The sequence below is a fragment of the Python bivittatus genome, unplaced genomic scaffold (assembly GCF_059951505.1).
Source record: "Python bivittatus isolate LINGU-HERP-01145 unplaced genomic scaffold, Pbiv_v1 ctg000220_np1212, whole genome shotgun sequence".
NCBI classification, from domain to species: Eukaryota; Metazoa; Chordata; class Lepidosauria; order Squamata; family Pythonidae; genus Python; species Python bivittatus.
The window spans coordinates 38,630,289-38,643,385 of record NW_028277048.1 but is presented as its reverse complement, the minus strand read 5'-3'; the positions used below and the strand labels follow the sequence as shown (position 1 = coordinate 38,643,385).

General features: G+C 40.5%; 1 protein-coding gene across 1 annotated transcript; it reads left to right on the top strand.

Moving 5' to 3' along the window:
* Positions 1 to 3,732: 3,732 nt before the first annotated feature.
* Positions 3,733 to 7,332, top strand: PVALEF (parvalbumin like EF-hand containing). The gene is made up of 4 exons (XM_025164563.1): positions 3,733 to 3,844; positions 4,331 to 4,466; positions 5,792 to 5,907; positions 7,286 to 7,332. The coding sequence occupies exons 1-4, from the start codon at positions 3,739 to 3,741 to the stop codon at positions 7,330 to 7,332; spliced, it is 405 nt and encodes a 134-aa protein (XP_025020331.1). The 5' UTR covers positions 3,733 to 3,738.
* The last annotated feature ends 5,765 nt before the right edge of the window (positions 7,333 to 13,097 follow it).

The window sequence follows — 13,097 nt, the reverse complement described above, 5'->3', positions numbered from 1 at the left end:
GAGAATGCCTGCTCTTTCCAGATTCAAGGGGAGAAGAATTGCTTTCCTAAATAAACTCTTGGCAGGCAGATCAGGGGGTCCATGGGGAAAGCTGAGTTATTTAGACTGAGTGTAATCCTAGAACAGGTTCACATCACAAGTTGTTGCCCTGCGAATATAAGAGTCCCTAAGAGGAGGGAATGGAAGGGTAATAATGCAGAGAGGAGGGCCAGCTTTCTTCAGAGCACAAGTCAAACTCTAGGACCAAACAACATTCTTGCCAGCAAGGAGCATTGGACACCAGAGCACATTTTCTTTGGCATTAAAAAAGAGGGTCAGCTTGAGAGAGGACTTCAGTCTTCCCATCCCCATTTTATAAGTACAGAAGCAAAAGATTTGGAGGACTTGATGCTAGGCTGAAGTGCACCCCACACATACTGGCTCATGCCCCATGCTACATTGTAACTGAGTGATGACTGTTCAGGTGCTGCTTGTTGCTAAATCTCCAATTATCTCACTGTCCTGGAGCACAGCACTAGGGGGCAACTGGGACAGGCAACCGAGGATTGGGTAATCTTTCCCCCCAGTGACTCTCAAAATCACTCATACAGAGGTTTACTCTGTAAAGGTCGCTTGTAAACAAACCAACTGATCTCACTGCCATTATGAACACTTCAGTGCCCTTTAAGGAGCGGCATGGGGACAGCTGCCATGGTTGCACCAGCTTGGCAGCTTCTCACCACAATGTCTTTTGGTTGCCAGACCGAATCACTGTTTTTCTGCTTTTCCATCTGAGAAGCCATAATGGATGCAGCTCTGTTTTGGATCTGACTGTGTACATACATTTTCTGGTCTGTTGCTGTTCCAACCTTTTTTTTGTGGGCATGGCAAGATGTTTGCAATCAACCATTATTCCTTTTGTTTGCAATCAACTATTATTCCTAGTTGCATTTGAAACCTGCACAGTATTTCTTCAAAAGCTGAATGGCAGCTTATACATGTAAGCCCTTGGTGGCCTAGATCAAACAAACTATAGGTGATGAGTTCTTATGTCATAACAATCTGAACTCAGCATTTCTGGCTTCTCCTCCCCATCTTCCAACTGTAATATTATGCTGAAAATGCAGCTTAGAAAACTTTGGGAGGAAAATTGCATGGCTGGGTTTCCCTCAAAAATAGGTGTTTAGAATGTTAACTTCTCCTATATGATGCAACCCAATTATCCATAGATGGGAAATTGAAAGGGCTTTTTAAATGAAGTCTCTGCAATCTAGAATAAGAACTACTTAGAAAGGTTGCCAGAAAATGCGAGTTACCTACAAAGGAATTCATTTTGTGTAAAAGGAAGAAGACAGTGTAAAATCATAATACTTATTCCTTGCATTAATCAATGAAGAGAAGGGTGGGGACCTAACATCAGCTTGCCTGTCTTTAATTTATCCTAAAAGGGAACTCTCAGAATTTTCCCAGATACGTGCAACTTTGGTAATCAAATATCCTTGAATTTAAACTGAGAGTAATTGATGGAAGGCACGGCTAGCTGGCAGCTTGTGATTCTGCATGCAATTTCATCTGGCCTCCAAAGAACGAGAGAGATGTGGCAGGATGTTCCCCACCATTTTACTTGGAAGAGAACTGTAACACAATTAAGGGGCTTTCCTCATTGATATGCTTAACTATTTTTTTCTGCTCCACAACAGCCCAAATACTCCAATATTAAAATGTTAGACATACCTCATTCATAATTTTTGAATGTGAGACAGACTACTCCTTTAGGCACAGGCCTTCTGGATTCCTTGTCCCACCACTACCACCTGTTCTTTTATCTCCTTTTCAGTAAACGTATTAGTAACCTTCCCTTTGATCATTCAACCATTTTGTCAGGATTTTTGTTTTTTGTTTTTAAATGAAGAGTATGATGCAAAGTTTGGGAAGCAAGAGTGACTCACTGCAGAGTTCAACTCAGCTGCCAGACACTTGGCTGCTAGTGATGGGGAAGGAGCCAGGGAGAATGAGCCTGCTTCATTGGCAAGATGAGTAGCCAGCTCAGTGCAACAGGATTTGTTGGAATCTGAAATCTGCCTGTGGTTTTAGCAGACAACTGAAAGCTTCTTTCTGTTGGATTAAATGGAAGATAATCTTAGTAACCCATACCGCCCCTTCATTTAGGACTGAAATCTACTTTGGATGACTGGATTTTACCTGTGGAAATTGATAGAAATTCATGTTGTGCACGGGAATAGTAAAAGCTGAAGTGCCTAGTCCAAGCTTCCCTAGTCTGTGCTCTCTTTCAACATTTATCTGGAAAATGGTGTCCCTCACACAACTCTGCTTGGGTATCAACATCTTCAGCAGTCTCTTCTCACAAACCTGCCACTGACCGAGGTACTTCAGGTTAGAAAAATCCTTCTCAGTAGTTGCTCCCAGTTTTCAGAACTTCCTATCAAGGGAGGTAAGGCAAACTGCCATCTATTTATTTAGGAAAAATATTTTTATTTAGACAGGCTTTTGGTGTAAAAGCAGACTTTTAGCTGATGAAGTTGAGGCCACAGAGAGTATTTTGGGGGTGTTTTACGGTGTGTTTTTATAATTGCTATAACTATTTTTTTAAACTTAGTTTGTAGCTGCCTTGACACCACCCATTGGTGGAAAGATGGGGTATAGATTCCATACATAGATAACAAATAATAATCCCAGCCAGCCACAAAGCCAAAAAACAAGTTGGGAAGGCTGACCTAGTGAATTGTCATAGGAAGACACAAACAGGCCTGAATGTAATCTGACTTGAGGCAAGCAAACACAAGCAGCATCTACATTCCTCATGAACACAATCAGTGACAGAAATTACACATCTTCTCTAAGACACAGAACTCAACCCCCTGATCATTCTTGAAAGCAAGACGCTCAAATCTCTCCAGCTGTATCTCTTTGTCCTCTGGTGTATTATAATCCTAGTGATAAATTGAAAATTTATTTGATGTGACTTTGTCAGAAGAATGCTACAAAGTTTATAAGAGCATGAAAACAATATTATAAACCATGGCAATAGCAGTGGGGTTCACACAGAATGTTAAATTATGGATTAATATTACAAGAAGGAATTGTTCTCTCCCTTCTCTTCAGCAAATTGAATTGAATTGAAGATTCTGTTCACGGTTTACCAGGATTTAGCATGAAGTCCAAAACTGGAAACGCTCATTAAATCATCATGGCATAATTCAAGCTCATTTGGCTTCCATGGAAAGAATCACATTAGGACACAGCTATGATTGTTCCTGAAGATCACGTAATCACAGCGACACATGTTGAAATGTGTTGTGCTCCAAAAGCCAGCCATGCCTTTTTCCCTGCTACTCCATTCCATCCCAATTTATTTTTCTTGCTCTTGCCTTGCCTATCTCCCATCAGTAATATGTGGCCCCTGGGCAAACTTATTTCTCATTGGGTTGTTTTGGGAAGTTTCCCCCAAGAGATTTTTTTTCTTCCCTTTAGTTATTTGAATTTCTAAAACTGTTATCTCCTGTTGAGATGGATAGTAACATTTTCAATATTCACCTCTAACTTTCAGGAAGAGTTGATTATTTTAGAGGGTTGTCACAAATAAAACTGAGCTAGAACAATATCCTTTGGAAGCACTGTTTTAAAGAAATCTTGTTTAGAGTTGGTTAGGATGTGTCTGACTACCATTGCTGATGTGCATGAGAGGTATTGCCACATTTTTAACACTCACATCAATTCTTTTTTACAATCAATAGCAGCATGGAGGATGATTTTGCTTGCCAAGTTAAAAAAATGGCCTTGGCCATGGGTGCATCCCTGACGGACAAAGATCTTGACCTGCTGCCCTCAGAAATGAGGCATCATGGTAAGGCACAAAGGAAACTAATGTTGGTGAATCTGCAGTAGATACTTTAAAGATTCATACTCAGATTAATTTGTAACGTGCATTTGCATATACTATGATTTTCACTGTTAATTATCATATTCTTTGGGGGTGAGCAAAGGAAAACAAAAAGGAATCTTGTAGGGAAACAGGGAAATGCAGGATCTTTAGATCATAACATGTAACATTTGAGTGTTTAAAGTATGGTTTACTTCAAAAAGTAATGCATGCATGTAGTTATCACATAGAGCTATTCTTATAAGAAAGCTGTTTAGCAGCTGTTCCATATATGTATACAAGAAAATAAATCTGGGCTGGTGTCTGTCTGGGATGTGAAGTGAGCCATAATCATGTCCAATATATGGAAATTAGAGTTTCCACATACAATTTCAATAAAGTTCTGCTGCCCATATTTAGGTAATGTTAACAATGTAATTTATAAATTAAAAACTGCCCATTCTGTTGCAGCTTCATTCAACTATGCCAAATTCTTTGAATACATGCAGAAATTTCTGACATCAGAGGAAAGGGAGACTAACTTGCGTAAAGCCTTCAAATTGCTTGACAAGGATGACAGTGGTTTCATTGAATGGAATGAAATCAAGTAAGATAACATTGCTGTCTGTTGCTCTGAAGTATAGGGGAGAAGTTAACAAGGGCACACATGTATGCTTCCTTTACATACAGCCATTTACAGGTACAAAAGGTTGGAGTGGGTTCACCTCATCATTTCACTGTTACCTTTACAAGCTAAATTTGTTAATTTCTGAGGAGCCAGATTCAGTTGGATTCAGCTGACCTCCTGACTTACCAGTGTTTAGAAGCTAAGTGGAGAACTGTCCCTTACTGGATAAGTAATTGTGTAGTTAGGGCTGGTGGGGCTGGCAACAGAAGTGGCCATAATCCCATTCTCTTTTTTTGTCAGAATTTTGAACTGATTCCCTGCAGTGAACTTTTGAAATTACATCAATGGCTACATGAAATTAGTCTGAGCCATAACTTGATTGCTTTGCCAGAGAATACAGCTATGACAGTGCATTTAGCATAAGGATTAATCCTTATACCAAGGAATGGATAAAACCAAGCCTGTTTTCTGTACCTTCTCTCATATTTCTCACCCACAGAATTAAGTGGATTTAAAGGCAGAATTGGAACTTCCTATCAAGACCATTCCTACCTCCTGTGTTAGAGTTGATGAAATGAAACAAAGTTCTGGTTGTAACAATTATGGAGAAAAGGTTAACAGATGCAACCTTTGCCAAATCATGTCCACAGTGTGTGTTGAATCCCGTTATATATGCCTACTCAAATTTTGTCTTCTGTTGCATCTGATTACCTTACATAGGACTAGATCCAACATGCCTTCTCAGCTAAGAAAGTGCCTCGTGCATCATCGTCATCATGAGTTATATTTTTAGTCCATCTACTGATCACAATTCTAATTTCATATCACGATGTAGTTTCAAAAGCCCACTCTATCCACATTTGTGAACAATTTAGCTTTCCCATTTTTGCTAAAATCCTTTCCCTAAGATCAAAAGGAAAAGATAAATAAGTAGAGCAGAGTTCCAGGGCTGGGGGAATAGTACATCCCTGTGAAATGCAGCATTCCTCAAACACATGCTCCTTGTGACTACAACTCCTGTCAACCTGATCAACCAATATAGTTGGGGGCAACAAGAGTCATCATTCAACCCTTAGAGGACATCAGATTGTAGGAAAAATGGAGTTAGATTATCCTGCCAAGCCAGAAGATTTATTTTGGGAACTGCTTTGCTCCTGGCTAATCTCAGTAAAAATGGGCAAGAAGGAAGTAATCAGAGAAATGATAATGATGCTGGTGATGATAAGATTGCCATGTACATGGGGAGTTACTAAACCCAATGCATCTGTCTTTGCTGTGGCTCAATTTCCACCTCTTGCCCACAGGTACATCCTAAGCACAGTTCCCAGTAACATGCCCATTGTCCCCTTATCAGATGAAGAAGCGGAAGCTGTGATCCAGGCAGCAGACACGGATGGCGATGGGAGGATTGATTTTCAAGGTGGGCAGAGCAGGGCTTAAGAATAGAAGTAGGTTGGCCCAGTTTATGCACCTTTTTCAGAGAAAGGGTGCATTATTTTTTTTTAGACAGAAGAGCACACAAAAGTGGGCAGGGTCAAAACAAAAGCTAAATTTGATTTAGCTTGAAATTAAATTCAATGAATTGAATATTACCTATATCATTGTTCCCCATAACAGACATACTAATATAGCTTTGTTCATATTAAAAACAGTAATTTAACTTTTGGAGGGACTCTATGAGATGTGCCAAAATCTTCTAGGACCATTCTGGCCCTCAAGTTATGCAACACAGTTTTAAAGGAAAATGTAAATACAGTAATTAGAGGCAAATAATAAAGGAAATAGCAGGATAGCCACAGCTAACCAAACTCCACACCTAGGACAGTTGTGAGGATATTATTAGAACCAGAGATTCAGAACAGCCTGTAACAAAGTTGGCTCAGTTAAAAAGCAGGGATCATGGAACAAGCAGGATGTCTGCAGAAGAGGCTGACATCAAAATGGTGGGTGTGACTGAACACACAAAGAAAGGGCAGGGGCTTTGATCACCTGGTCACACCACCATTTTGACATTGTCTTCCCCCGCCCAAAACACAGATGCTCCAGGTTGCCATGAAACAAATAGAGCTGGGAACTGTAATGCAGACTTTCCCAGAGGCATGGCTACATTAATGCCCACTTTTGATGGTCAGTTACTACAGATTTTTTTTAAAAAATCTAAGGTTAGAGGCAGCACTGGCTGCCTATCTCTTGGCACATTTTAATCCAATTGACTTAAAGGCCACATGCAACCTAGACCTTCTTCACTTACAAGACTCAAACCAAGTGTAGCCCAGTGTTAGTTGAGGGCTGCTGTACCACACTGCTACCAGCTGAAAGTCACTGAAGCAGCTATGGCAAATAATCAATATCCAGTGGTAAAACTACCACAGTTAAGAGCCATTTTCTGTAGAAATAAAGCATTGTCGAATCCTTGGTGCTCTCTGAGCTTGGTTATTTGCTTGCAGACATTTCATTACCCAACTAGGTAACATCATCAGTGCTGTTGAGTGTGGGGTTTGCTCGGTTTATATACAGTAGCTTGCCTTGCAATTTTTAGTGGGGGTGTAAACAAAACTTTGTTCTGCCTTTGTAATTTACCTCGTTCTGCAAACTATCAAGAGTTGCAACCTAGCAGAAAGTATCCATTCATCAGGCAGGACAGGAAATGGTCTCCCCAACCCCCCAAAATGAAAAAGATTTATTCTTTTAATTGGGATGGGGATGGGAGGTGGGGAGAAGAAAGCAGGGAATTACTGCCTTATATAATGTCTTCAAATGCCAAATCTGCTCACACTGATTATCTTTTTGCATTGCAGAGTTTTCTGATATGGTCACAAAGGAGAAGACTCCAAAGAAAAAATAGAGAACAAAGCCACTCCCTACTTCCCTACTCAAAAGTGGTGTGCTGGGGCTGGGGGGTTGTTGGGATCTGCTGGTACTTATCTGTATCTCTAATAATGATGTTTTTGTTAAAGTACTTTTTTTTTTTTTTGGAGGAAGATTTCGGGGTGGGGGGTGGGTACATCTGCAGCCTGCTGAATGATCTCTGTAGTGCACCAGAAACAATTCAAAGCATTCATTATATTTCTCCTTGTGACATCTCTTTGGGCAACCAGTCTGTTATGAAATGCTCTGTCCTATCTTTTGAATAGGTTCTTTCCTGGCCATGCTACATGAGAGCCAAAATCTCATTTCCCCAGCCTATACTTGTCCACTGGAAGACATTTAGTTGTGGTAACAGAGCAAGACCACCTTTTCTTAGAACAATGATGATTAGAAGTCCTATTCTTCCCTACTCCTTGCTACAACCTACCCCACCCCCGACCCCAAGTCTTTATTCATTAAATTTACCAGTGCCCTCACTGCTCCTTTTGCCTTGAGGGATTAAATCCTGTTTTCCTTGGTTCCACCCTTTGGGGTAGTGGAGACCAGTCTGTGTGCAAAATATGCAGTAGGGACAGTTCTGGGTCATAGAGAACATGGGGCCGAATGACATCTGGATGAGCATGTTCTGAAAACCCATCTCCTCCTAATACCATGTTTTCCTCTCTCCTAAGGCCTTTGCTAGCCTTTCAGTAGGGAACTAGAAAAGCTTGCTTACATCTTATTCCACTAAAAGAAAATGCTACTGAGGCAATTAAATGCCTTACGTTTCACCAGCTGACTGCAGCATACATCTGTTTGATGGTGCACTTGATCACAGTGAAAAAAAGGGGTAAGGGACAAAACTGAAGATAGATGCATGAAACCCCCCGAAAGTCTCTCCTATGACAAAGGAGTCCTGAAGCAGCAACTCCAGTTTTCCTTTGCAAACCAAGTGTCAACAAGAGGCATCATGGATTAGTTCCAATGACCCACTACCAGAGTTGCTGTTGAACTTAGCAACCAGAGGGAGAGGAGGAATCTTCCCAGTGCACAACACTCATTCAGAGGAAGGCAGTTCCTGAGGACTGCAGTAAGGTAGAAAGCTTTCTTCATCTGAGTTTGTCCCAATGAGCTAACACACTTTTAGATCCTGGTCCCCACTATGCTGCTCAGGGAAATCCACCTGCCTGCAGACACCTCCCATGGCAAATATTCACCGATTTCTTTTCTTCTAAAAATGAGTTTACAAAGTGGCAAGGAAAATGTAATCTCAAGCATAAATTGCATTTCCAACAAGGTCTCTGTGCCCCCATTCATTTCATAAGCATTTTTGGAAAATAAAAAGGTGAGTGCCTTTTGAATGCCAAACCCACTCACACTGATTATCCTTTTGCATTAAGTGAGTGCCTGTACCTCAATTTGGATATATGCCCATTGCTTGGGGGGGAAAAAGACAATGGGAATGTGGGGTGGTAGATAGCAACTTGGGTGGCTATAGTTCTTTAACTGGCCATGCCAATTGCGACAGCTTTTCAAGTACCCATACATTGGGATCAAAATTCCAAGTATGCACACGGGTCCCCAAATGTGGGGACCCCTCTTTTAGATCCTGGATTTAAGGAGGGTAGTTTAGAAGCTTGTATTGTTTCCTTTGGGAAGTGTACAATGAACATGTCTCTACCCCCCAGCTTTATCACAACATCTATATCCTGATGGGGGGGGGGGCAGCCAAGCTAGCTGCCGATTTAAAAGAATAAAACTTTTGAGCTTATGCAGTTTTATATTTGACTTAAACCAAAACATAATGACTTTAAGAATAAAATGGAATTTGCTTTCTGCCACCCTGACGTTAAACCATTTAGCTGGGAATTAGCATTATGTTCTTACAGAAAAGGATAATGCATGTCTACAATATGTACATACCAGAGAAAGCAACTGTCCCAGATTACTAAAAAAGGTTTCTTATAATTAAAAAAGAGTAGCAGTCAACTCTCACCTGACCACCTTGGTCCAGGAGCTGATGTTGACCTTATTTTCTACCGTCCCAATCTCTTGTTGCTCTCTAGGTAGCCATTTTGGAGACCTCTATAGATATGTATCTCAGCAAATGACAGCATTTCCCACGTTTGAGCTGGGAAACTAAACATGGTTGATCTGGGTTAATATTTGGATGGGAAACCTCCAGGGAATACCAAGGTTGTAGGTTAGACAACAGCAAACCTTTTTGGTATTCTTGAGAGCAAAAACTACGTAGATAGTAGAGGGCTCTGGCCTTTAATCTGGAAGGAGATTCAGACCTAGCTGCACCATTTTCCCCTTATAATCACTTCCTGCAGCTGATCCAGTTTGTATTCTTAAAAACCTCCAGTGCTAAATACAACTTTGCATTAAATTTTCTACACTTCAGTATGTTTTAGAAATGCTGAGCTACAATTTCCAGAATTCTAGTACAGGTAATCCTCGCTTAGCAACCACAGTTGGGACCGGCAACTTTGTTGCTAAGTGCAGCAGTCACTAAGGGAAACATCACATGACTGCGACTTACAATTTTACTTCCGCCTTCTCTATTAACTCTGCTTGTTATGAGCCAGTTGCGAAGTGCCTGAATGGTGATTACGTGGGACGCTGTGATGGTTACAAATGTGAGGATTCGTTGCAAAGCTTTTTTTTTTTAAACACTGTTGTAACTTTGAACGGTCATTAAACAAGGCAGTTGGTAAACAAGGACTACCTGTAGCTATTGTAGTCCTGTTTTAGTTCTGGAAGCTATAATTCCAATATATTTGAAGGACACCAGGTTGGGGAAGACTCATTGTCATGTCTTTCACTGAAAGTAAAGACTGGTTTTTAGTCTCTTTCAGCACAGCACCTTATTAAAACAGTGATCACGCAAGATTCACCAAGTTCACTTCCCAGTGGGAGATACTCACTTCTGGGAAGGATCTAACATTGCAGAGCCAAGCAGACAGCGCTTGCAACCAAAGGATACATTACAGTTTTCTCAAACTGGTACCCTGCAATTGTATCCTATAATTGCCTTTCAGCTGAGGATTATGGAGTTAAAGCAAACATCTGTAGACCAGAATAGGGAAGGTTAGCATACCACATTTCATGATAATTTGTTAGGAGAAAGCACTTTAACTTTCCCATTCAGAAGAGAACTCAAGCAGGTTATCTCATGGTGGCCTACGTCCCTGGAACTGAGGCAGCTGAAGTTATCAGTTCAGATAGAGGCTCCTGGCAAGGTAAAATATACAATTGCACAGAAGAGAGGACTGATTAAATACAAGAACTGCCATGAGCACATGAAGCCAAATGAGTAGCACAGTCAAAGAAATAATCCAGCTTCTGCAGTAGCCACAACAGCATCACCTACTGCCCCCTATGCTACAGCAGGCTTAGAAAGATTCCACAAGCGCAGAAGAAATATTGGTTGGGTTGTTGACAAAATCATACATTGGACCTCTTCAGAAGATGTTTAATGTAGCAATGAGTCTTTGTAAATGTTCACTCGTGTACTGAGCTCATCACTTTGTGGCTAAAAGCCTCTTATGAAAGTTTTCCAGAACGCGGTGACCACATGATGGCAACATAAGCCCATATATTAGAAGACCATTCATGATGATGAATAAAAAATAACCCCATGGGAAGCGGGGGGAAAGAAGGCAGGGGCAAGGCACACATCGTATTTTGCTACCTTTCAGCAATTCCTGAGGCTCCAGGAAATATTCCACTTGCATTCTAGCTAAGGGGCATTTGTTCCAGCTAGAGAAATAGCATATATTTTGGAATGTACTAAAAATACTGACAACATTGCTCCTGGAGCAGCCTCTTCTTTTTAGCCCTCCAAAGTCATGTGAATTCTGTTCGTTGCCATGGAAATTTGCTACCCTCAAAATTACTAAAAACAACCAATATTCTATGAAGAATTGTAGCTTTGAATCATGCATTTAAATACAGATGGTGCCAGAAAATTAGAGTTCACCAGATCTCTGGAGGATAAATAACATTTTGATGTGAATTCATCTAGGATTACACACTTGATCTAGGATTATAGTGGCCCAACCTGACCATAATGTGAATCCCAATTCAAGCTTAATCACAGTTATAGGTACTGGGATACTGCGCAAGATAAACTCCAAATAATTGTTTATATAACACAGCCATGTTATTTGGGAGTGATTTGACCTTGTTATCTAGAGCTGAAGCAGTCTGTGCTTTTTTGAAGACCAAATTAGAAACCAGTATGGAAAAAGGAACCAATGCTGTCCTGAGAATACCTCAGAAACTTCTTCTGGGCGTAGAAACGGAAGCTGCTGCAGTGTCTGCCTGATCCAGTTTGAGCAGCTTTGTGCTGCCTTGCCAGTCGTTTTGGTAGAGCTCTGCCTCAGAGAGTTTCTGAGGTTGCAGATGGAGAACTTCATCAGATGGTCCATCCTTTTTGCTTTTAGAATTGACCACTGTCAGGATGTAAGAGGCGGGTTATAGTTCTCCTCTTTGAGGACTTTTTTTCTGCTTTGTTTAGAAATGAAGGTACAATTATGGGTTGTTTGGGGAAGTCCAGGTGGGTTCTACTGTTACTGGAGTTCCCTTCCCTACATCTTTCTATTCCTCCAGGACCTTATGTGTCTATCCTCACTCCTGCTTTGGCTGGACTGAGGGAGAAAAGGAAGAAATCACAGAATCATAGTTGGAAGGGGCTGTTAAGACAATCAGATCCAATCCCTTGCTTAGGGTAGAATCCAAATTAAAGCATCAGTTCAAATTAAAGCATTATAATGCAGAAGATGAAGAGTAGGTTGCATTAACAGGTCTTAGAAGTGGAACTTAATGGGGATATCCCCATTATTTTCCTTTCTGTGTGCATTTAGGAAGGTTCTGTGTTTTCCAACAAAACTGAGGTAAGAGACCTGTATGTGGCCTCTATTCAAGATGAACTAAGTTCCTCTGAACTTCCTTTTGTGAGAGGCTTGGGTACAAGACGGCTGGCAAAGCCAATCAGCCCCTGTAAACCACCGCATGCACTCTCCTCCTCCTCCTCAGGTGAATCACTATGGTTAATACTTCTCTGGAATTTCTTAGTGACTTTTAAGTTAAAACTGATCTGAAATAATACATTATTGAATTAATGAAACTTAAGCGCTTGGAGAATTTAGGAATAAAATATTCACTAGCTAGGAATCAGGAATCATCCCAAAGGATGAGCGAGGTGAAGGAACTTATAAAACCTTGTGTCTTTTCTTCATGAGCCTTTATTCAGAGCCATTTTTTTTTCCTGCCTCAGATCTTATTCACCATTTGGTTAGCCAAAAATAGAAATGGAATTTACGTCTTGCAAATCTCAGCTATTTAATTTAATTCTGTTTAAGAGGCAGCTTGTAGTCTTGTGTTTTCTCCTTCTGGAATCTCAGAAGAGAGAAGAGTTGCTAAGCAGGACATTCAGTTAGTGCTTTGATGCAGAATATTCTCTAGCATCTCATAGCGCCTAGCAAAACAAAAAAGTCACATATTTTTGTGAACTGCTCAAAACATGAAGTAGAATATTCATTAAACTCCCCCCTCCCTTTACATAGAAGTGTACAAATTATGGAGAACATAGCATTGTTGGAATGCCCTATATTATAACACTCATATGTTATTGTATTTCTATTCCATTTAAATTATTTTCATGATGCCAAATCAGAGTGTCCATAACTGCTTGGACGGGTGTCAAAAACTGGGTCTCTCTTATGGTTTTAAACCATCATGTAAATAAACTGATTT

Coding starts and splice junctions, on each gene's coding strand:
- PVALEF (XM_025164563.1), top strand. CDS start 3,739: ATGGAGGATGATTTTGCTTGCCAAGTTAAAAAAATGGCCTTGGCCATG. Junction 3,845..4,330: donor CTCAGAAATGAGGCATCATG/GTAAGGCACAAA, acceptor ATTCTGTTGCAG/CTTCATTCAACTATGCCAAA. Junction 5,908..7,285: donor TGGGAGGATTGATTTTCAAG/GTGGGCAGAGCA, acceptor TTTGCATTGCAG/AGTTTTCTGATATGGTCACA.